Source organism: Colobus angolensis, unplaced genomic scaffold (assembly GCF_000951035.1).
Source record: "Colobus angolensis palliatus isolate OR3802 unplaced genomic scaffold, Cang.pa_1.0 Scaffold137, whole genome shotgun sequence".
NCBI lineage: Eukaryota > Metazoa > Chordata > Mammalia > Primates > Cercopithecidae > Colobus > Colobus angolensis.
Window position 1 is genome coordinate 6267675 of NW_012114455.1, and position 22825 is coordinate 6290499.

At 44.0% G+C, this 22825-nt stretch overlaps 1 protein-coding gene across 1 annotated transcript in view; it reads left to right on the forward strand.

The window, feature by feature from the left end:
• LOC105506546 (chromosome unknown open reading frame, human C11orf44) overlaps positions 1 to 22199 on the forward strand; it is a 38815-nt gene extending 16616 nt beyond the window's left edge. Inside the window, 3 exon segments of the mRNA XM_011934736.1 lie at positions 21196 to 21255; positions 21257 to 21303; positions 22148 to 22199. Coding sequence (XP_011790126.1) covers positions 21196 to 21255; positions 21257 to 21303; positions 22148 to 22199 — 159 coding nt within the window.
• The last annotated feature ends 626 nt before the right edge of the window (positions 22200 to 22825 follow it).

A 22825-nucleotide genomic window follows, 5' to 3' on the forward strand; every position in this document is an offset into this window, starting at 1 on the left:
TCTGTATCCATTCCTGTCTTCATTAACTTTCTTCCAGCCTCAGAGAGCAAGGAGTGCTTTCTCAACCTTTTTGTGCTCTCCACACACCATTAAGTTAAAAGACTCGAACGTGTCTATAACACCAGCAAATAAGTATAGGGGAATGACTTTATTAGAAAAGCAATGTCTCAGTGTGTATAAAAAAAAATCTCTAATGATCACCTATCCACTGTCTTCCATTAGCATGGTGTTACTGTTTGAGTATTCACTGCCCTAACTCCACTCTTTGACATACTCTTGAAAGCTCTAGCATGTTTAAGGAAATACGTGATTCTTCTTTTGTGCTAGATTGACACTATGCGTGGTCTATCACTTCTTATTTACAGGACATTGTACAGAGTTGCTGATGTATAAACTGCAGCCTTGCAAACCTTTTCATTCAGCATTGTGCCTAGCAGATATTGGCAACTGTAATATGCATAATTGCATCTCATACACTGACCACAGTCTGGTGGCACACTGGTTTGCAAGGCAGAGATGAAGCCCCCCTCCTTCAGTGCAGGCTAACCCACAGGTTGTGTCCTTGCCCAGTTCCCTCCTGATTTCTTTGGGGCTTCATTTTATATTGCTTTACTCTCCCTTTATTTTCAACCCATATACCTCTCGCTTTGGCTTGAGACTCTTGCCTTCACCCTGTCTTCCCCCAGTCAGGGTGATACCTGCGAATCTCTTTTCCTTTTACTAATGAAGAAAGGTCACAGATCTCATTCTGCATAATGCATTCATTCTTCAAACCACTGCAGCTTGGCTTCTAGGTACATCTATGGAAATTTCTGTCAATGCTCACCTTCTAACTTCCAACTCTTTCCAGGACTCTTTTCAGTGCTATTTTTTACTGAAATCCTGCTGCATTTGCTCATCCTCATCACTCTTCCTTTGCAAAATTTCTATTCCCTTGTCTTTTGTTCCATACATCTGACATGGCTTCTCTTTCCCTTATACAGTTCCTTGCCTTTGCCTGCCCCTTAAATACTGATATGTCATACGTTCTCATTCATGACCAACTTCTCTTCTTATCCTTATCCCCTCTGGGGTGATTTAATCCACCTGCAAGGTTTTAACCATCACTTATATGTGGATGATGCTCAAGTCTAAATTTCTAGCCCACATGTTTCTTCTGCGATTCAAATTCAACCTGCCTGAAGTGGAGCTCCTCATCCTCTAAAATACACCTGAAATTCTCTATCTCATTTGATGGCACAACCATCCGTATAGTCACCCAAGATAGAAATCGAATGTAGTTGTTGACTCTTTCTACTGTTTCTCTTTTCTCAGAAGCTCTTGAACAGTCTTTTCTTGTCTATCCCTACAGCCAAAGTTTTATATCAGATCCTCATTTTTTTTCTGCCCAGATAATAGAAACAGCCTCAAAATGGACCCTGCTGTGTCCGGATCCATTCCCCTGCAGTTCACTTTCTGCAGGGCAGTCAGAGTGACCTCTTTAAACTTAAACAAAGGATGTCACCACCCCCAGTGATTTCTCCTTTGACTACAGGCTCCATACTGGCCCACGTGTCTCTCCATCACCTTCCTCTCCAGTGTCACTTCCCAGCACTTCTAGGCAGACCCCTTTCACTCCAGCAATGAGCAATGGCAGTACAGATGTTCCCCTACTCATTCTGCCCTGCACCCTGGAGCCCCAGCCCCTGTCTTCTCTGTCTCTCCCAACTCTGACAAAAGCTTCCATGTTCCTCCTTCAAGATTCCATACATACTAGACCCTACCAGATACAGTTCCCACCCTCTACCCAGCCCTGCGATCCCACCAGATACGATTCCCACCCCCTACCCAGCCCTGCTTGCATGTGTTCAGGGGACCAGGCATTCCTAAATGCTCAAGGAAGATCCTCTGAAGATATACATCACTCATGATACTGATTTAGCAAACTTATTTTTCCCATAGCATTTATTATTTTTAAAGTGACTGAAGTGCTACAGCGTACTCAGTTCAGAAGACCTGGAAGAAAAAACATCACTCGCCACCCTACTAGTCCTAGGAACTTTGTTATTAAAATATCAACAGTGGAAATATTATTCCCATCACTTTTGTGTGTGTACACGTACATATAGATTTTTAAGTAACCTGGTGTCATTCAGAATATATTGAGCATTTATCCTGTGCCAGGAACAGACCCTACCCTCATTCAACTATAGTCTAGTTGGAGAGTCAGACATTAATCAAAGAGTCACACAAGTAAATGCAAGTTACAACTTTATTTACATAGTTGAGAAATGCTAAGAAGGCGAGGCCATGGAGCTCTGAGGACATAACATAAAGAGAACTGACCTCGTAGGAGATGAGGATGAACGAATTAAGATTTAAAAGAAACTAGGAGTTAACTAACTCAGGAGGGTGGTGTATTGTTGAATTTCTGCATTGAAAGCTTCTTTTCTTCCTTTAGGGTTTGCACTTAGCAATAAATTGCAAACATTTTCCTGGTAAAAATTCTTTTGTGACCTACAAGTATTTTAGGTATAATATTCAATCATATGGATATATTGAAGTTTAATAAATCCCCTAACATCAGATATTTAAAAGTTTCCTACTTTTTATTATGAATTATGCTGCAATGAATATTTTTGCACATATGTATGTCTTTATGTACGTCTCCAATAATTTCCTAAGGATATATTTCTACAAGTGCGAGTGCTGTGTCAAAGGGTGTGCATATTAAGGTTTTTGCAATAGGCTGCCAAATTGCTCTCTGGAAAGGCTCCACTGGTCTGCTTTTCCTTCCATCAGCCACAGCCGGGAATGCCTGCTTCTCGCGGTGGTCACCAGCACTGCATCCTTGCTTCCTCTGGAATCTTTACAGATTTTAATTACCCCCAAAATTGTGTCTTACTGAAGTTTTAGTTTTCATGTCTTTGCTTCCCATCGAGGCTGAACTTTTAAATAAATTTTTGGCAGTGCAAATTTCTTTTGCTAGCTGCCTATTTTATCACCGTATTATTTTCAAATTGTCATTTCAGATCATCATTTTAAAACTGCCCAAGTGCTTGTTTCTTAATAGATCACTGAGGGCAGAGGCTCTTTTTTTGCCCAGTGTATTACTTTAAGCCTAATCAGTACTAATAAGAGTATTTTTGAAGGTGATTTGGTTTCTAGAGCACCACCAGTTCCCTGACCAGAATGAGTGTGAAGAATCAGGATTGCTTCAGTCTTGTTATCCTAGACAATTGCCAAGATTAGAGAATTAATATTTTCTTTCTAGATCACACGATTCAATCACATGTACTATTTTTGCTTCTAACACTATATAGCTCCAGGTACCTAATCTTAAAGACCTTTTAAGTATCAGAAAGAACAGAACTTAGTGGTCTACAGTATCTCTTCAATATTGTCTTCTCCTTTAAACCTCTGGCTCCCTAAAGGTGGTAACAAACCCTGCAGTTCAGGACACCCTGGCTCTTCCCAGAGAAGGACAATGGGAATATATTGGGTAGCTGATGGCTCTCAGCTGTGGACCTGACATCTCTAGGATCTAGGAATTATTAGTCTTCAATGCCCAGCAGAAAACAAGAATGACTGAAAGGATATAAAAGCAGATGATGAAATGAATGACTTAAAGATCTGTGGGCGTTTAGCTGATAAAACAAATGATTTCAGGAGTGAGAAAATACAAAACCTGTCCTTAAATTCATTTTAATTATAACACACATTTTTCTTACCTAAATTGGATATAGCACTATGGATTAATAAAGGACATGATTTACTTTGCACCCGTTACTGTTGCTTGTAAGCTGGTTCATTCATTCATTCAACAACTCTCTAGTAAGTTCCTAACAGGAGCCAGATACTATGGGAGGTGTTACAGACTCGAAGGGAAACAGGACAGCCATTACCCCTGCTCTCACAGAGCTTACAGCGGATCAGGAACAGAAACTGGCTGTGCTCTGGGAGGACATAAAGTGTCGTGTGTAACACACTGACTTTGTCTGAGTGGCTTCATTTATGGTAACAGTGGAAGAGAAGGGTCTAGAAGAATTAGTGAAAACACTGTGTTAATGACAGTGCTGGTGCCGATAGGAGCCACAGGGAAAGATCTTTTGATAAATGGTAAATGTGAACAGATGCTGGATTTACTCAGTGATGTTTAAATTTTAAAACAGTCCACTTAAAACTGTATATCTTTATTGTCAAAATGTCTTCATGAAACAAACAAAAAACCTGTTTTGTTATCCTGAGTCTAAAGTTCTCCATCTTTAATTTTTCCCTTCCTTTTGAACACATTATTTGTGGATCCAAGTGTTCCTGGCATGCTGCTAATGAATGATAGGACAGACTGCTTTGAACTCTGTCGCTTGCTCTGCACGCCAGGTGCCAGTAAAGACCAATGACTGACTGCAAGCTACAGGGAAGTAGTTTTTGGTTCAACATTAAGGTGAAGAATTTTGCAATGAAGGAAAAACAGAAAGGAGTTTTTTTTTTTTTTTTTGAGAATAGTAGTGACCTGTCTCTCTAATAATAATGACGATGCTGCAATAGCAGTGACCATTTTACTGTACACTTACTACCTCCCCTGTGTGTGCTCAAAGGTTTGCATGCATTATTTCATTTGATCTTCTCAAAAATAGCTAAGAGGTATTACAATCCATTTATATAGAAGACGAAACCAAGGATGAGTGAGGCTGAAATATTGGCCCAAAGTCATGAAGTTACAAAGTGTCGGCACCAGGGTCTGGGCATGGAAGCATCTCCTCCCAAACCCCTGCTCTCAATTACTGAGCTATTCTGTCAGGTTTTCATCACTGGAGGAGTTCAAGCATAAATTGGATTATTGCATGAATGAAACTATACAGAGAGAATTCAAGCTTCAGATGAGGATGGAGGTCACAGGGCTAGTTCACAGCAAAGTCAGTAGCTCTAAACGTTTTCAGTAATGGGTTTTTTTGGGAATTTGACAACAATCTGTGGGCTTTCTCAAAAATACATGTGTGCACACTGGTGCAACCCATTACGCTGTAAAAGTTTGAAGATGCTCATGAACCTTTTGATGCCATCTTGGGGTTCTAGATTGAAAGCCCTTGCTTGAAAGACACTTTTGCTCTGAGATTCTATATGCAGCTACATGCTTTTGGAGGTGAATTTCCCTCCAAGTTATGACTACAGGTGTTGAGATGGTGCTATCACCTTGTGGCACTATGAGAAAAACAAAACACTGAGTCATCTCCCTTCCAGAAGAAAGAGAAGCCTTCATTCCACATTTCTCAAAGTAGGCTTTGTGTGCCACTGAAAATCTCTCCCTTGGCTGCTACAACTTCAGGTGCATTCAGAATGACTCAGAAATAGAGACCCAAACCATATGTACAGTCTCCATTCATATTATTATTTATGGGGCACAGGAGCCTGTCTCTCCCCAGCAAGCCCCATTGCCAATAAAGAAGTGAAGGGAGACTGGGGAGGAGGGGCGAGATCATGGAGTGAAAGTGTCTGTGCAAGGCAATATTTTTATATGTTGTTGATTTCTGGTTCCTGCCTGGCCTGACAGCGCATGTGTTTCCAATTGGGAATGAACACGTGAACTCAGTATCTACAGAGAGGCTTATTGGGTGAAGGACCCTCCTCTCCTACCCTGCATTCCACTCCCACCTGCACTCAAGCGTATGGGAACTCTGGTCGTGGGAGTTTGGAAAACATCCGACAGCTGGCCTGGGCTCCCTCAGTTTGGCACCATCTCAGAAACATATATGTGTGTGTCTGTGAGTACATGTGCATTGTATGGGGGTTCACTTAAACCTTCTCCTTTGGACATTTGGGTTGCAGCCATTTCTGGGAGATTATGGACGCAGGTTAGGGCCTTCTGGGTCTGCTGGGGAAGGCTATGGTGTTTATCCTCTCCTCCAGCCTGCCTTCCATTTTAATGCATTGTTACATGCTTAATTGCTTTGGCGCTGGTCCTTAGAGCAGCTCTCAGCACAGGTTCCTGATGATTCCTGCAGGGAGGCTCTGTGGGGAGGTGGGTTTGCCAAACAGCAGACAGAAGGCCAAGGGGTGTGCAGAAAACAGGTTTTGTTTCTGGCCCTGCTTCTGCTCTGCTTTGGGCCCTCTTATCTCTCATCTAGCCTGTGGGAATAGCCCTTTCTCTGCCTCCACTCTTGCTCCCATTCAATTCATACTGCACCCTGCTGTCAGAGTAACCTTTGTCAAAGGCAAAAGTGTCATTATATGGCTTAAAAGCCTCCAGTGGTTTCCTGGTATCTTGTTAGAAGCAATAATCACGATATCTTCTACCAGTTTTGGAACCCTCCCTCCGTGCCAGGCACTCAGCAAAGGCACTTGCCATGCACTCCCTCTGATAATCTTTCCAACATCCCTGCCAGGCACAGTTTATTGTTCTCCGCACTTTACGGATGAGGAAGCTGAGATTGTGAGTATGTAACTAACCTGACCAAGGTCACAAAACTGGGAAGCAAAGACAGTGCATAGGGTTGCACTGCTCACACCTTGCCCAAGGGCACCCAGCAGCGGGAGGCCCGAGGAGTTAACTCCAGCCAGGTCTCTGCTGGCCAAGCCATATGCCTCGGAGAGAAGCCCCTTGTCTAAATTGTCCTGTTTTCACGGAGCAACATGGATTCTTCAGCTCTTGACTTTCCGCCACCTGCTGTTACTGCTCTCCAGGCTATTCCTTTTGGTGCTGGTGTGACGTGAGCTGCTAGGGATACAGAGGTAATCAAATATAGCTGCTAATCTTTGAAACTTATAGTTCTGTATTGGGGGCAGATGGTCACAGATAGCTCTGTTTCCATGGGTTAAGAATAACCATGAACTGTGAACAATGCACGGGAGCACAGAGGCAAGTCATCTTATCCACCTTGGACCGGGAGTAGAAGAAGGGTGAGAGGTCCAGGAAGGCCTCCTGGAGGAAGGTGATGCTTGGGCAGTCTTAATACTGAGTCCTGGTTAGTCAGATGAGAGCGGAGGTAGGCAGGAAGAAGGCATTTGAGACAGTAGGAAAAAGAACAAAGCAGGAAGGTGTAAATAACACCGTGTACTCAAGACTCTGTTTTGAAAAACAAAAACAAAAACATTGGTAAGTAAATTTGCAGTGGAAAAACGTTACATCTTAAGGTAAAACTTGGTTGGAGACTTAGATCACAGTAAACGTATGAAAACCCTTTGTACAAAACTTCAGTCTGGGCACGGTGGCTCACACTGGTAATCTCAGCACTTTGGGGGTCCGAGGCGGGAGGAGTGCTTGAGTCCAGAAGTTCAGGACCAGCCTGGGCAACTAGTAAGACCCCATCTCTACAAAAAGTTTTAAAAAAGTAGCCAGGCATGGTGGCAAGCACCTGTGGTCCCAGCTGCTCAGGAGGTTGTGGTAGGAAGATCACTTGGGCCTAGGAGATTGAGGCTGCAGTGAGCTAGGATCACACCACCACACTACAGCCTGGGTGACAAAGTGAGACCCTGTTTCAAAAATAAAAGATTACTGAAATAAGGACAGTCTGCTAAAGGCCAATGACATTTGCTATGACTTGGGCTATTCTGAATAGCAGTCACCGTGCTGTCAGACTTGAGGGTCTACCTTCGTTGTGGATCTGATGGGATGTGGTGAGGTCATGAGGCTTGTATGAAGGTGACGCACCATCCACAGGCCTTGGCTGCATTTCTTCCTCCTTTCTGATGTCTTGTGGCTTTCAGATTTCACCTCGCCTGCCTTCCTCTTGCCAGATCCCAGTGATACAGAGACTTGGATGGAAAAAGCATGAATCAGTCGCCCACGTTAAGCTGCACATGATTTCCGGGCAGGTATTTCTTAGACCGGGGCTTTATAGCCTTCATTTTGCTCACTCTGCGCTTGGTGCAAAAGCCCATCCTGCCTGCCTGACTATCCCACCTGTCCCTGCTCCATTTCTGCTCCAAGCTAACATCCCTTCACTTCTTTATCCCCAGGGTATCACTATTTGAAGATTCACTCTCATTATGCCTTTTCTTTTCCCTTCTGTTCTCCCCCGACTTAAAAAAATTAACCAAAGTAATGCATAAAGTGTCAAACAGTGTTACAAGACTTACAACAAAAAAACCATTCCATGTTCCACCTTTTCTCTTCCTTAAGTCCTACCCTTGCGAGGGTGTCATTCCAACTCTCAGCATTTTTGCTGGGTGTTTATCTCTGTATTTCCTTACTCTTCTTGCTGTGAACCACACCACTGGCTCCCCACGCCTGCGGCACCTGCTACACCATTATCCTAGGGATTACCTTTCCCATCTTCTGATTCCAGCCCCTTAATCCTGAACACTTACTGTATAGACTGAATGTTTGTGTCTCCCCCAAATTAATATGTTGAAACATATCCTTATAGTGATAATATCAGGAGCTGAGGCCTCTGGGAGGTGATGAGGTCATGCAGGTGGGGCCCTCATGAATGGGATTAGTGCCCTTCTAAAAGGAACCCCAAAGAGCTCCTTCACTCTTTCTGGCATGTGAGAAAGCACGTCTAGAAACCAAGAAGTGGGCTCTCACCAGACAGTGAATCTGCCAGCACGTTGATTTTGGTCCTCCAGTCCCCATAAGTGTGGGAAATACATTACTGTTGTTTATAAGCCACTCAGTAGGTTATTTCATCATAGCAGCCTGAATGACTAGGACAATAGTACCTTTCTTTCTCTCATTTTATTCTTTCCCTCCCTGACCCTTTTTTGGTGAAGAAGTAGCTTCTTGAGAAAGGGTAGATGGGAGGTAAATTTTCAAAGCGGTCGATATTGTATTCTCACACTCGACTGAAAGTAAGGCTGGCTTTAGAATTTTAGGTTGGAAAAAAATTCTGCACTTAATTTTGAAGGCATTGCTCCATTGTGTTTTAGCTTCTATTGTTGCTCTTGGGAAGTTGGATGCAATTCTATTTCCTAAGTCATTCTATGTTAATTTTTTTTATCTTTCTCTGGACGCTTTCCGGACCATCTTATTATCCTGCCCACTGTGAAATCTGATAGCTCCATGTCTTTAGGTGGATCTTTTTCATCCTTCGAGGCCTCTTGCATTCTAGAAATTCACTTTACTTTTAGGGAAAATTCTTATATTCTTTCTTTAATTATTTATTTCCTTCAATTTTCTCTGTTCCTTCTTACTGTAAATTAGACATAACATTGTCTAGAGTTGCCTTCTAATTTCTTACCTTTAGTGTTTTTTATTCTTTAACTTTTGGCCCCAGACAATTTTCTTCACTTTACCTTCCTATCCCTTAATGGCTTTTTGGTTTTGTATTTTTAACTTTCTCTAGCACTTTCAGTCCCCAGGATCTAGCCCTTGTTCTCTGAATCTGCCCTTCTTCTAATCACATCCCGTTCTTGGGTCTTCTCACCAGTATGAGGATGTTCAGAAAGTTTACTTGTAAAGTTTTTTTCTGCTCCTTCTGACCCTGTTGTGTGTGTGTGTGTGTTTAATTTTTCTGTTTATTTTAGTTTCTGTCCTCATGCTAGAGACTTTCATAAAATATTTAGTGACCTCAACTGACCACTATTATTTTAGAGAGAGGCACTGAAGAACTCACTGGCAGCTCTGGTGTGGGGTCTCAGTTTGGTGACTGGGGAGTTTCATGGTGAAATTCTTCTGGTTGGGGAGCAGTAGGCATCTGCAGCTGATGGTACGTCTTTTCTTTCAGATCAGTCCATTTATCCAGGGAGGAGCTCCTGACTAGGGTGCAAGCCGACTTCTCCCGGCCTGAGTGTTTTGGTGGGGTGTGTGAGCTGGGCGGCCCACTCTTAGCCCGTAGACTTTCTCTTCATCCCGCACTTTCACAGAGCATGGTCCCCGCTGCCCTCTGTCATGCATGGTATCTCCAAGCCCACAACCTCCCTGTTCCCCTATTTCCTGCCCATATTGAGAAGAAACAGATCTGCAGGTTAGGGAAAAGGCTGGGGGAGGCCTCTCACTCCTCCTAATACAGATTCTCAACACATTCTCGAACTTTATTCTCCACCTTCAGTTCACCGGGTGCCACCCGTTTCTGAGCCCTTTTGAGGTTCTGTGACCCAGATTGCCTTGCTTCTTGTCTCCTGTGCTGCAGTTTCACCCCTCTGATAAGTCAGTTCCCATTCATTCATCCATTTTCTATCTTCCAAAGTTTGGTTGTGTCTCCAGTCTGTTGCCGTCTTCTCTCATTCTCTTTGTCTTCTCGTGAGTTCAAAATTCCTACTTCCATTTTAATAGCATTTCAGAAGAGAATGTAGATTGATGATGTTCAAGCTGACGTATTGAACTGAAAGTTATTTTATCTCCTTTTCTTCTTCTGATTTTAATTCTTCTCCTAAAAATTACTTACAACAGCAGTAACTCCCTTTTGAATACATTGGTACTGAAAAGCTTGCATGCATTGAATAGGTAGAAAATAGAAAATTCATATATTCTAGAATTGAGAAGGAAGAAAACTGGCCAAGGCTTTGGCGTCTGAAATAAATCCAAGGCAATACAAGTTCTCCACTCCCAAAGGAGGCAGTGTGGTCTCTTGGAGCATGACACTAGGCCGGTGGTCAAGACACTTGCGTTCCTATTCCAGTTCCAATCTTCCTACTAGTTAGCTCTGCCACCATGGGCAGGTTAGTTCTCCCCTCTGGGACTCCATTTCCTCCAGAGGACAATTCCTCTCAGTTCTTGACTTTCATGCCTGTGTTTTTAAGTTCTTGAGATTTAGCACTCACCTGAGGAATATCAGTTGCTGGGATGAAATCATGTGTGAAGGCAAACACCTATAAAAAGGGTCCTTGTTCCAGTGTAGTCTGTAAGTTTTATTAATTTTCCTCTACGTAGCCTCAAATAATATTCCTTTAATTCAAAGAAAAATACTTTTTCCTATTGTCTCTGGGTAATTCCTGGCTTTGTTTTGAAATCATTGTGATCTTCGCTAAAAATACCGTATTGCTGGGTAGTAGGTGCTTACACAGGCAGTTCTGGACCCCCATTTGGATTTGAGTTCTTTAGAGACTCCTTCCCCAGCACATGCCTCAGAGCCCTCGCATGTGCTGATCCCCTTCTCTGGAACACTCTTCCCTACCCTTTGCTTTGAGTAATTCCTACTTACCCTTTAGTCCTCAGCTTCATATCCACTTCTTTGGACAGGCCTTCCCTGACTCTACAGACTCCTTTGGCATATGTTCTCCTACTTCCTTATATATCTCTCTCTTTTTTTAATAGTTCATTTCACCTTTTAAATAAATAGCGCTGCCTGGATATAGCTATTGCCTCAATTCCATGGTAGGCACTCTCTCTCTTTTGCCTCTTATCTGCTAGGTACAAAGTTTGGCTTCTTTACAAGTTTCCATAAGAAATCAACCACACTGTGGATGTTAGTAGAATTTACTCAAGATTTGGAGGACATGTCAGTGTGTTAAACCCTGGAGGACGGGCCTGTCTGCCCTTCCTCAGCCTCCCTGTCTTTCTTCCTTCCTCTTTTCTCTCATGGATGCCCTTGGGAGCTCCACATTCTCTTCTCCTGAGCAGTGGCTCCCCTTTCTTTGCAGCTTTGGTGCCAGCTGACTGCTGGGCAGAAGAGTCTTGGCTTCCACACACATAAGAAGACGACCCTTGAAGATAGAAGGGAGCATGGCTGACTGGGGGGCCCTGTCCGACTGTAGTGGAGGGACACAAGGTCACATTGTGTGCAGGGGCCTGTCAGATGCTTCTGCAAGGAGGCACCTTTCAAAGGCCGCTGTGGCGAGGAAAGGAAGCTGCCTGAGAGCACAGCTGGGTGCCTCCACGGCTCCGTGTTCACTCATTCCCAAGGCCAGAGGCCTGGAGCCCACAGAAGCTGCTGGTCTTGGAAACTCTGGTGAGCAGTGTCCTTGGATTCCCAGGCTCCTCAAATCCCAGGGAATGAAGATTAGAAAAAGCCACAAAGACATAGGCAGTGTCTATCATGTGATACCAAGCTGCTAGGGGGCCACAGAGGAGCCACTAGGGTGGAAACAGGCCCGAGCAATTCAGCTCAGCTGTCTAGTCCCCTACTCCAATCTACTAGGACATGCATGAAGATAATGTAAACATAAAAATGGATGCTTAGGATGATGAAAATGATATGATGCACAGAATGTGTTTTGTCACAGAAATATTTATCAAGTACTACAGAAAATGTCTGATTTTAGCCATTTTGTAGGCTCAGACATGGGTTAGATATTATCTCTCTCCCCAAGAAACTTGAGTCTACCTTGTGAGAGAAGATACACATGGAAAGCTAGTCCTTCAGGTCAGCACAGGGGAGAGGCAGCATGAAGCAGTATACCTAGCGTGGCATGCTTGGTTTCAACTTTTTACTTGGCCTACGCTCTTAGCTTTGTCTTTAAAGCAGGAATGCTACCATTACCTTGTAGTATATTAAATATGAAATGAGGGGTCAGGTGTGGTGGCTCACATCTGTCATCCCAGCACTTTGGGAGGCCGAGACAGTATGATTGCTTGAGCCCAAGAGTTCAAGACCAGCCTAGGCAACAGGGCAAGACCATCTCTACAATAAAATACAAAAATTAGCCAGACATGGTGGTGCATGCCTGTAGTCCCAGCTACTTAGGAGGCTCAGGTGGGAGGATCACCTGACCCTGGGAGGTCAAGGTTGCAGTGAGCCATGATTGCGCCACTACACTCCAGCCTGGGCAATGGAGTGAGACCTTGTCTCAAAAACAAAAGAAAAAAAAATTAAATGAGGAAAAAACCATGTAAAGCACCCACGTCTGTATGAGGCATGTATTGAGACCTTAATGGCCATTAAATCTAATTTTAATACATAACTAATAAGTGGTTAGATTTGTTTCCCAGGGCTGCCATTACAAGCACCATGAACCAGGTGGCTCAAGCTATAGAACTTGTTGCTTCACAGCTCTGGAGGCTGAAAGTCCAAGTCTCAGTGCCAGCAGGGTTCGCTTCCACCAAGGGCTGTGTGGGGAGCCTGCTTCAGGCCTCTCTCCTAGCTTCTGGTGGTTTGCTGGCAATCGCAGGCTGTCTGCCTTGGCTTCCACTGCATCACCCTGATCTCCACCTGCATCTTTGCATAGTGTTGTCCTGTGTGTGTGACTCTTTGTCCAAATTTCCTACTTTTGTAAGAACAGTAGTAGTGGATTAGGGACCCAGCCACTCCAGTGTGACTTCATTTTGACTTCATTAATTACACCTGCAATGACCCTATTTTCAAATAAGGTCACATTTAGAGGTACGGGGGTTATGATTTTGACATATAAATTTTGGAAGACACAAGTCAACCCATAACAGCAGTAAAAGAATAAAAATCTAGAAAAGGTGGGAGAGATGGCAACAGATCCTTAGTACCCAGGGCGGTCAGTGGAACCTTCTTAGATCACCTGGAGCTGAATCCAGGACTGGGCAGTTGGCAGGAACTTGTAGTGGTGGGCATGGGGGCACAACAAGGAGAATGTGACCTGCAAGGACACAAAAGCAGAAATGTGTAGGCATGTTTGAAGGGCAGTGAGGAAGCCAGCCAGGCTGGACTGGAGAGTGTGGGCCAGGGAACACTTTGGAAGCCTTTGACTCATGAAGGAAGGAGTTTGCACTTCAGACTCTTGGCACAAGGAAGACAGTGAAGGATTAGGATGCATACCACTGAGACAAATAAGCACTTAAGACCCGAAGATGTAAATATTTTCTCTGGTTATTGAAAATGACACGAGAGAGCCGTATTACTAGTGCATTCACTATGAGTTACTTTACAGTAGTGAGATTGGATTGAGTGGACTCATTCCCTATCCACCCTGGTTCTCTCAGCATATATTTGCCCTCTTGGCTGGTTGAACGTAGAGGTACAGTCTCTGATCAGATGAGAGCTTATCTGTGATCCAAGTGACCTGATTTACATGGAGATCAGTCCAAATTAAGAGCACACACAGTGTTCTCAGAGCTGGAGGGAGGATAAGGGTTTGGCTGTCTGTGTTCTTCAGGAAGTGCTGGCAAGGAATAGGGAGCTCTAAGAGAGGAAGAGGTGGTCTGCTGAATGGAGAGATGGTAGAAACACAAGTTGCGGTCTCCAGAAGCTCAGGTTTATAGATGACTACACCTCACTACGTTTATCCTTGCTCCATTAGGATCTCAACACCTAGGTTATACAAGAACAAATGTCTCATGGAAAAGTAAAAATCTATCCAACCAATCAATTGTTTGGTCTATGTGATGCCAACTAATTCAAGGGAAACTACTGTGTAACCTCAGTCTCCGGTTGCGGTGGCAGTAAGTCGGCACTGTCCTGATGTCTGGCACATCTGACACATCACTCAGCGTTGCAGCAACATCTGGCTCCATGCAATTCTTGTGGGCAATTTCGCAGTCACCACAGACAGTGTAGACTCATAATTAACTTGTCAACACTCCCCACCAGGAATTTCCACTGGTCCTGGAGGGCCTAGCTCAGGGTGTGAGCCGCAGCGCAGGAAGAGTTTCTGGTCCTGACTCCTGGAACCAAGCCTGGCAGTTGTGGTGGGTGAGTGTGCTGGGACCAAGTCTGGTCCACTGTTTCTCTGTGTACTTTCAACTCTGCAGACTTCTCCTTAGAAGGGATCTATTGTTGGTTTTTTAAAGGCTGCTACTATAGATGTATCACAGAGAGAACCCATACTCAAAGCCAATGCAAGCTGACAACACTGGTTTAATGTGTAAGTAATTTGATTTGGTATGTAACTAGCATGCTTCATTGCATGTTGAAATACATGGGTGCTCGCCACCTGGGCTTCTTTCTTGAAGGTCTTCCACTCACTTGAGAATGGGATGCCACATCTGTCTCCTTTTTACAATGACCTTTGGCTCTGACTGTTCCCCAGCATTGAGAAGATGCATGGAAAGCCCACTTATTACTCAGCCCTTGATATCTAGCAAGCTCCAAATGGTAGATAAATACAACAATTACAGCCAACCCCACAGTGTGCCAATTGTTGTATCAGCGAAGGCTCCCCCAGTCTAGGTATTACCTTCTGTTTGGGTTTCTTACGAACAGTCAGGTCCAAACTGCAGCACTGATTGGAATTATCAGGGAAGGAAGAGGTGTTGGCTTCCCTGGTGTGGCCAGCAGTCATGGAATCAGCTGTATGTAGCGCTCCAGGAAGGGAGTCGGTGCCTTCCAGATACGACAGGGATTGGTGATCCCTCTTATTTTCTTTATCAGTTCTAAGTCATTCACTAGAAAGCTTGAAGAAATCTAAAGCTAGAAGATTTTATGGGTAGTAGCTGATAGTTCCTAGTTTTTCCCATTTGAAAAAATTTAGTTAGAGGAATAATCATTCCTCATTTTGTTTATGACTTAGTGCCTTTGGTGTTGTGCAGTGAGAGACAGGAAAGACAGAAGACACAGTTCCTATGATCAGAAGTTTGCCATCTAGTTGGATAAAGAGGGCATTCATACATAAACACAATAGCTACAGGAAAAGGTTTTCAAAACTTCCCAGGCACTACCCCAAAGGATTCACAGATTTAGTGCAATTCCTATCAAAATACCAATGATGTTTTCTGCACAAATGGAAAAATCTACCCTAAAATTCATAAAGAATCTCAAGGGACCCCAAATAGCCAAAACAATCTTGAAAAATAAGAATAAAGTTGGAGGACTTATACTTCTGATTTTAAAACTTCCTACAAAGCTATAGGAATCAAAACAGATTGAAAGTGGCAGAAAGACAGACATATATATCAATGGAATAGAATAGAGAGCTCAGAAATAAATTCTTGCATATATGATCAGTGGCATTAAACAAGGGTACCAAAACCATTCAATGGGGAAAGAAAAGTCTTCTCAACAAATAATATCGGGAACACTGGATACATGCAAAATAATGAAGTTAGACCCTTACCTAACACCATATACACAAATTAATTCAAAATAGATCAAAGACCTAAATGTAAGAGCTAAAAATAAAAAACTCTTAGAAAAGAACATACGGGAAAGGATTCATGACATTGGATGTGGCAATGATATTTAAAGGTATGAAACTACAAGCATAGTCAACAAAAGAAAAAAACAGGTAAGTTGAATTTATTACAATTAATAAATTTTGCACATCAAAGAACATGGTCAACAGAGTGAAGCGGCACTCTTCCCCCATGGAATAGAGGAAAATAGGCAAATCATACATCTGATAGGGGATTAATATCCAGAAAATATTTTAAAAAAAACTCTTACAACTCAATGACAAAAACAACCCAATTAAAAAACAGACAAAGGATTTGAGTAGACGTTTCTCCAAAGATTATACAGATGGCTAATAAGCACATCAACAGATGTTCAGCATCACTCATCATTAGGGAAATGCAAGTCAAAACCACAATGACACAAAGTCATTAGAAGAGCTATTATCAAAAATAAAAACAAAACAAACAAGCATTGGCAAGGACATGGGGACGTTAGAACCCTTGTGCATCGCGGCTCAGAATGTAACATGGAGGACATGGAGATGTTAGAACCCTTGTGCATCACCGCTCAGAATGTAACATGGAGGACATGGAGGTGTTAGAACCCTTGTGCATCGCTGCTCAGAATGTAACATGGAGGACATGGGGATGTTAGAACCCTTGTGCATCACGGCTCAGAATGTAACATGGAGGACATGGAGGTGTTAGAACCCTTGTGCATCACCGCTCAGAATGTAACATGGAGGACATGGAGGTGTTAGAACCCTTGTGCATCACGGCTCAGAATGTAACATGGAGGACATGGAGGTGTTAGAACCCTTGTGCATCACCGCTCAGAATGTAACATGGAGGACATGGAGGTGTTAGAACCCTTGTGCATCGCCGCTCAGAATGTAACATGGAGGACATGGAGGTGTTAGAACCCTTGTGCATCGCTGCTCAGAATGTAACATGGGGCAGTGCTATGGAAAACCGTATGGCAGGCCCTTAAAAACTGAAACAGAATTATCACATGATCCAGCAAATCTACTTCTGAAAGAATTGAAAGCAGAAACTACAGAAGGTATTCATACATCAATGTTCATAGCAGCGTTTTATTCACAATAGCCAAAAGGCAGAAACAACCCGAATGCCCATTGACGGATGAATGGGTAAACGGAGTGTGGTGGGCACACACATGGGGTATTACTCAGCCTCCAATGGCAGTGAGATTCTGATACATGCTACCTCCTGGAGGAACCTAAAGATGTTACGCTAAGTGGAATAAGCCAGACACAAATGAACAAGCATTGCATGATTCCATTATATGTGGGGTTGGAGGAAAGGAGGTGTGGAAAACTGTTGTTTAATAAGTACAGAGTTCAGTGTGGGAGGGTGAAATGGTTCTGCAGGTGGATGGTGGTGACGTTTGCACAACCATGTACATGTGTTTAATGCCACTGATCTGTACACTTAAAATGGTTAAAAATGTCAAATTTTATGTTACATTTCTTTTGCCACAATTAAAAAAAATTTCCTGAGAAATCCAAATGACAAAAGTGATCAGCCTGACGAAAATGGAAATGGATGGCTCCCTGGGGGAGCAGAGTCTTCAGGGAAGTCATGACCGCAGAGGGAAGACCTAGGAGTGCTTGTCAAAGGCTCACAGTCAACTCTGCATCAGCTGTGTGTGGACAGCGCAGGAAGGTCTTGTCTGGCAAGGGCAGCAGGTGTTGGGGCTCTGGGCAAATGAAGCTGGAGGAACATGGGGCGGTGGTGTACAGTCTGCAGGAGGAGCGCTGGCTGGTGCGGCTGGGACAGAGCCCAGACAGGCCGATGGGAAGGGCTGGGTGCTGGAAGAGGGACCAGTGCTACTGTGTTATCAGAACAGTCTGGGAGAGAGACAGCAAGGGAGGAAGGCTGGGCGAATAGCTAGCACCTGTGGCAGCAGCCCAGGCCCGAGGTATCAGGGCAGAGGGTGGTAGCAGTGGGGATGGGAGGCCCTGGCAAGCCTTGGCAGACAGGCATGATTCCCATCTTGTCTTCCTGGTCACCAGTGGATGCCCAGATCCTGTGCCTTGGGAAGGGCTGTGTTGAAATACCACTACCCTCTTCTTTTTGCAACTTTTCTGTTCTTCTGGTGGGCTCCTTTTGTGTTAGGTGTGTACAAGGACTAGACTGAAGGGTTTATCTGGGGAGTTTCTCCAAGTGGTTCCCTCATATAGTAAATGAGAAAGTTGGGTTAGATGACAGCTACAGCTCTTTCCTGCTTTTAAACACTGTGATTCATCTACTTGATTGATAATTCCTCAGTTCTTTCCATGTGCCAGGCACTGCATGAGCTCATAGCTCATACAGCAGTGACCAAGAGGACAAGCATCTGCTGTCGTGCAGCTGCCTCTCCTGCCTTTGTGCCATCCCTGTTAGATGAACTCGTGTGTGCCATGGTGCATAGCTCATACCTGGAAAGAGTAGATGCTACCCATGGTGCTCACTGCTTCTCCTGGCTCTAGGTCCCACATCGACTCATCCTTCGTCACATCGTCACTTCTCACGTGTGCTGTTTGCCCACACACCTTTCCTTTCTCTTTACATTTGTTATAATGCTAAACCCAGATCACCAGCAGACACCGCCCCAGCATAGCTGTGAGCTCACCAGGCTTGAAGCAGGCCTGGCATTGCTTAGCAACCGTGAAAATAGCTCCAGCAGGCCCCATGGAACGCTCGAGAACCTCATCCCTGGGGTGTGTGGGAACGGAAGAGCTTCAGTTGAAATAAAGATGCAAACAAACTGAACTGGTTCCCAGACATCATGCTTCATGTTGCCTGACACTCAGCAGAATGAGATACTTGTGTCCCGCTCTCTCAAGCACCAACCTATACCCAGAAGGGTAGATCAGAGGAAGTAAGCAGTCAAGGCTGGAGAATCTGCAAGCTGTCTCTTAGGGATACACACACAGCTTCACGCACAGACACACAACAATGTGCAAATCCAGCTGCACATGCATACCCAGTTCGGGCTGACTTCCTGATCCATCAGTCTGCATGGAGTCTGGTTGCTGTTTGCATGTCAGAGCCCATGGGTCATCGTGAGTGTTTGATCAATGAATGAGGACACAAGTGGTTTCTGTCAGAGATGTTATGCAATTACACGTGATGGATGCTCGCTCGCCTCCCTTGTTCTTCTCCACTGCGCAAACTTTGTAATAGGTGGGAAGATTCAAAAGCCTTAAAGGCCAAGTGCCACACCAAGTGGGGAAGTAGGGTGGGTGTTAAGGAACTACTTTCTCTCTCTGCACCAACTGGTACTTCTGGTTTGTTTCTGGAGATGTTTTAGGTGCTCAGTTCCTGTAAAAGGTATGATCTTCAGGTGATGGAAAGAGATGTTTCAGCAGGAGAGCTATGCTGAGGAATTTTCTGCTGTATCAGGAGTAGAAACAGGGCTGAGTGAGTGATTTGGTGACCTCATAAGGGTTGCCTCCCCCTGAGACCCCAGCTGTGGAAGATGATATGATCAGGAAAACGGCACATTGCTCTGACTTCCGGGTCTGTAGAGGTCCAGTCTCCACCTCTGATTAATGATTCGTCACAGCAGGAAGGAGTGAGGTTGGCCGGGCTCACATCTTGCAGAACGGCATTGCAGCCCCTGGGTCAAGTGGCCTGGGACAGAATTTTGGTTCTACCACTTACTGTCTGTGTGTCCAAGGCAAGTCTTCACATGTAAAATGAGACTAATGATAGCTCACAGGGGAGGCGAGAGATATTTGGGGCTGTATGCATGTGGTTAAAAGCCCAGACTCGAGCCAACATGACTTCTGTCACTATAACTTATACCCAACATGGTGTAAGTTTCTCATGCCCCTGTTCACCTTGAGTGCTTCTGCCTGGCCAGGTGTCACTGGCTCTCCTGTTGCTCAGTCGTGATGGCTTTACTTCTGCTTAATCACATCCTGTCTTTGGGCAGGTTCTTTAATTCCCCTTCCTTGCTCCCCTTGGCTTCCTTCACACCTCTTTGCCCCAATTCTGTTGGCATCAAGTTACCTCTATTTTTCTGAGCTTGTAGTTGACTCCTAGCTTATTAGAAAATTACCTACATAGAACTTTATGAGATAACTTAATATTGCAAGGTTTAAAAAAATATTGACCCAATTCATATGAGCTTAGATTTAGTGCTTTTACTTCTCCAATCATTTCTCTTAGTCTTGGGGTTGGACTAGAGCCAGGATGCTTTGCTTCCAATCTTCTGACATTTTCTTCCCATGGAACTGAGGTGAAAATTAGGGTGACCCTGGATGTATTGTGAGCCAGAGCTAACCCAGGATAAGTCTGGAATGAAACAGGGTCTGTAGAAATGGCTGTCTCCACATTCTTACCTTTAATTCACTCTGTATTTCACTCCAATTTGGCTTCCACTGTCACCATTTTACTGAAATAGTTCTTGCTACAGGCAATAATTATGTTGCCTTCCCCTATGAATATTATTTGTCTTTTTTATGTTCTATTTTTAATATCAACTTATATCTATTCAAAGTAGAAGGTATATCTAATTATTCAAAATCTTTGTGGCTGATACAAGCACTAGAAAAAGAATGCATAGTTAATAATGGTGAGTATGGGCAGTTTCACAGATTATTTTACTTTCTGGAAATCTAGAATCACTAGAATGTATTAAAGTTATAAAGAGGTTAAATTAACTCATTTTATTTTGGCAAGAACACTTAACATGAGATCTTTCCACTTGAAAAGATTTATGTGCACAATACAGTATTGTTAACTAAGGACAATATTGTACAACAAATCTGTAGAACTTATGCGTCTTGCATAATGAAACTTTATACCCATTGAACAGCAATTCCCATTTTGGCTAAATGTAACCACATTAAAATACTTGACATTGTCTTTGGTCATGAAGCATAAATGTATAATGGTAGATATATTTTAATCCTTATTCAGGAATGGTATTTAAACAAAATGCTCACTCAGTCAGATACACATGACTACGTGTTAGGAAAATCACATTCTCAATTTTATAGAACACTTGCAGGTGATGTTAACAGATTTAAAAATAAGGACAGCCAATGCCTTCGTATACATCTTTAAGCTGGGAAGTTTCTCAAGTAGTGGAGTCATATTCAGGAAGTAATATTTAAAATATAAACTCTTAATTGCGATTGCTTCTCTGTTAAGTCCGTCTCTTTCAGATTCTTCAGTTAACAGCAATACTCTAAAAGTCTTCAACTGTAAAATCTTAGCTTGCAATGTTTTGATTTTTTCCTGAATTTTGAAAATTTTAAAGTGCCATTACATGTCTTATTAATGAAAGAAATTAAACATATTCTCAGGAGACTACAACTCAGGCGCAGCCGGATGAGATGGAAGAGATCCCCAGAGAGCCGGGGTCGGGGGAGGCAGGACTTCCACTCCCTCTCCTGTCCCACCGCCTCCCCAAGGCGCACTCACCAACCCGGAAGCCCACGCCGCTCATCTTTCATCTCTCTTGTCCACGATGGAGTTTTAAGCTCCACTGACCATTCCTTCTTTCTTGGAATGCTCTGCTGCCGTCTGGGACTCCACACTCTCCTGGTTTGCCTCCCACATCTCTGGCCATTCATTCCCTCAGTGTCCTGTGAGGGATCTTTTTCTTCTGCCCAATCTTTAATGTTAGAGTTCCTTAGGTTTTGATCCTAGACCACCTTTTCTTCCTACTCTACTTCCCTCTGGGAGATCTCGACCACTTTCATGCCTTCAAATACTCTCTGAAGATGACGACTCCCGGTGGTGCATCTCTAGATAAGCCTGGTCTTCTGAGTTCCACACTCTCACATGCAGCTCCTGTTGGCTCTGTCAGCTCCCTCAGTTCCATCCACCGCTCTCCCTCCTCAGCCCTACTCCTTTGTCCCTCATCTGGATAACTGTGATGACCTCTAAGACGCCTCCCTGCCTCTACTCTGATGTCTTCTGCACTCAAATGCTGAAGCGATTTTTTATCAGTGCAAATCAGATTCTGTCATTCACCTGTATAGAACTCTACAGTTGTGCACCATTCTTAGGGTCAAGTCTAATGTTATTAACACAGCTTTATGGGCCCTGAATGATCTGACTCCTACTCATTGCTTGGATGCTTTGGCTTTCTTTCAGTTTCTTGAATTTACCAAGTTTCTATCCATCTCACATTCCATTTCCTCACTAGGTGTGCCCTTTAATACAGTCATAAGTGCCATGAACTTTTTCTTTGTGGCACTTGTCACAATTGCCACTAGATGATTATTTGTTCTTTATTTTAATTTTTTTCAGAGACAGAGTCCTGCTCTGTTGTCCAGGCTGGAGAGCAATGGTGCCCTCATAGCTCTCTGCAGCCTTGACCTCCTGGGCTTAAGCTAAGAGTAGCTGGGACTACAGGTGTGCACAACCACACCCGGCCAATTATTTATTTATTGTCCATCTCTCCAATGAAATGGTCCTGAAAAGTAGGTATTGATTTGTTTTTCTAAGACCAGCGGAGCGAGCACAAAAGAACCAGCGGGTAGGCAAGGGTAGGAGCAAAACTGCAAGTTTATTTTGGTCACCTAAGGTGTGGGGAAGAGGTCTGTCCACCTCCGGTAAAGAAGGCCGGCAGAGGCCGGGCGCGGTGGCTCAAGCCTGTAATCCCAGCACTTTGGGAGGCCGAGACGGGCGGATCACGAGGTCAGGAGATCGAGACCATCCTGGCAAACACGGTGAAACCCCGTCTCTACTAAAAATACAAAAAAACTAGCCGGGCGAGATGGCGGGCGCCTGTAGTCCCAGCTACTCCGGAGGCTGAGGCAGGAGAATGGCGTAAACCCGGGAGGCGGAGCTTGCAGTGAGCTGAGATCCGGCCACTGCACTCCAGCCTGGGCTCTCGGACGCAGTTCCTGCTGTCCGGACATCCCGACAGCAGTGAGGACTCAAGAAGGCCGCGTGGCCCGCTGGCCGAGAGCGGCTTTTCTAGGA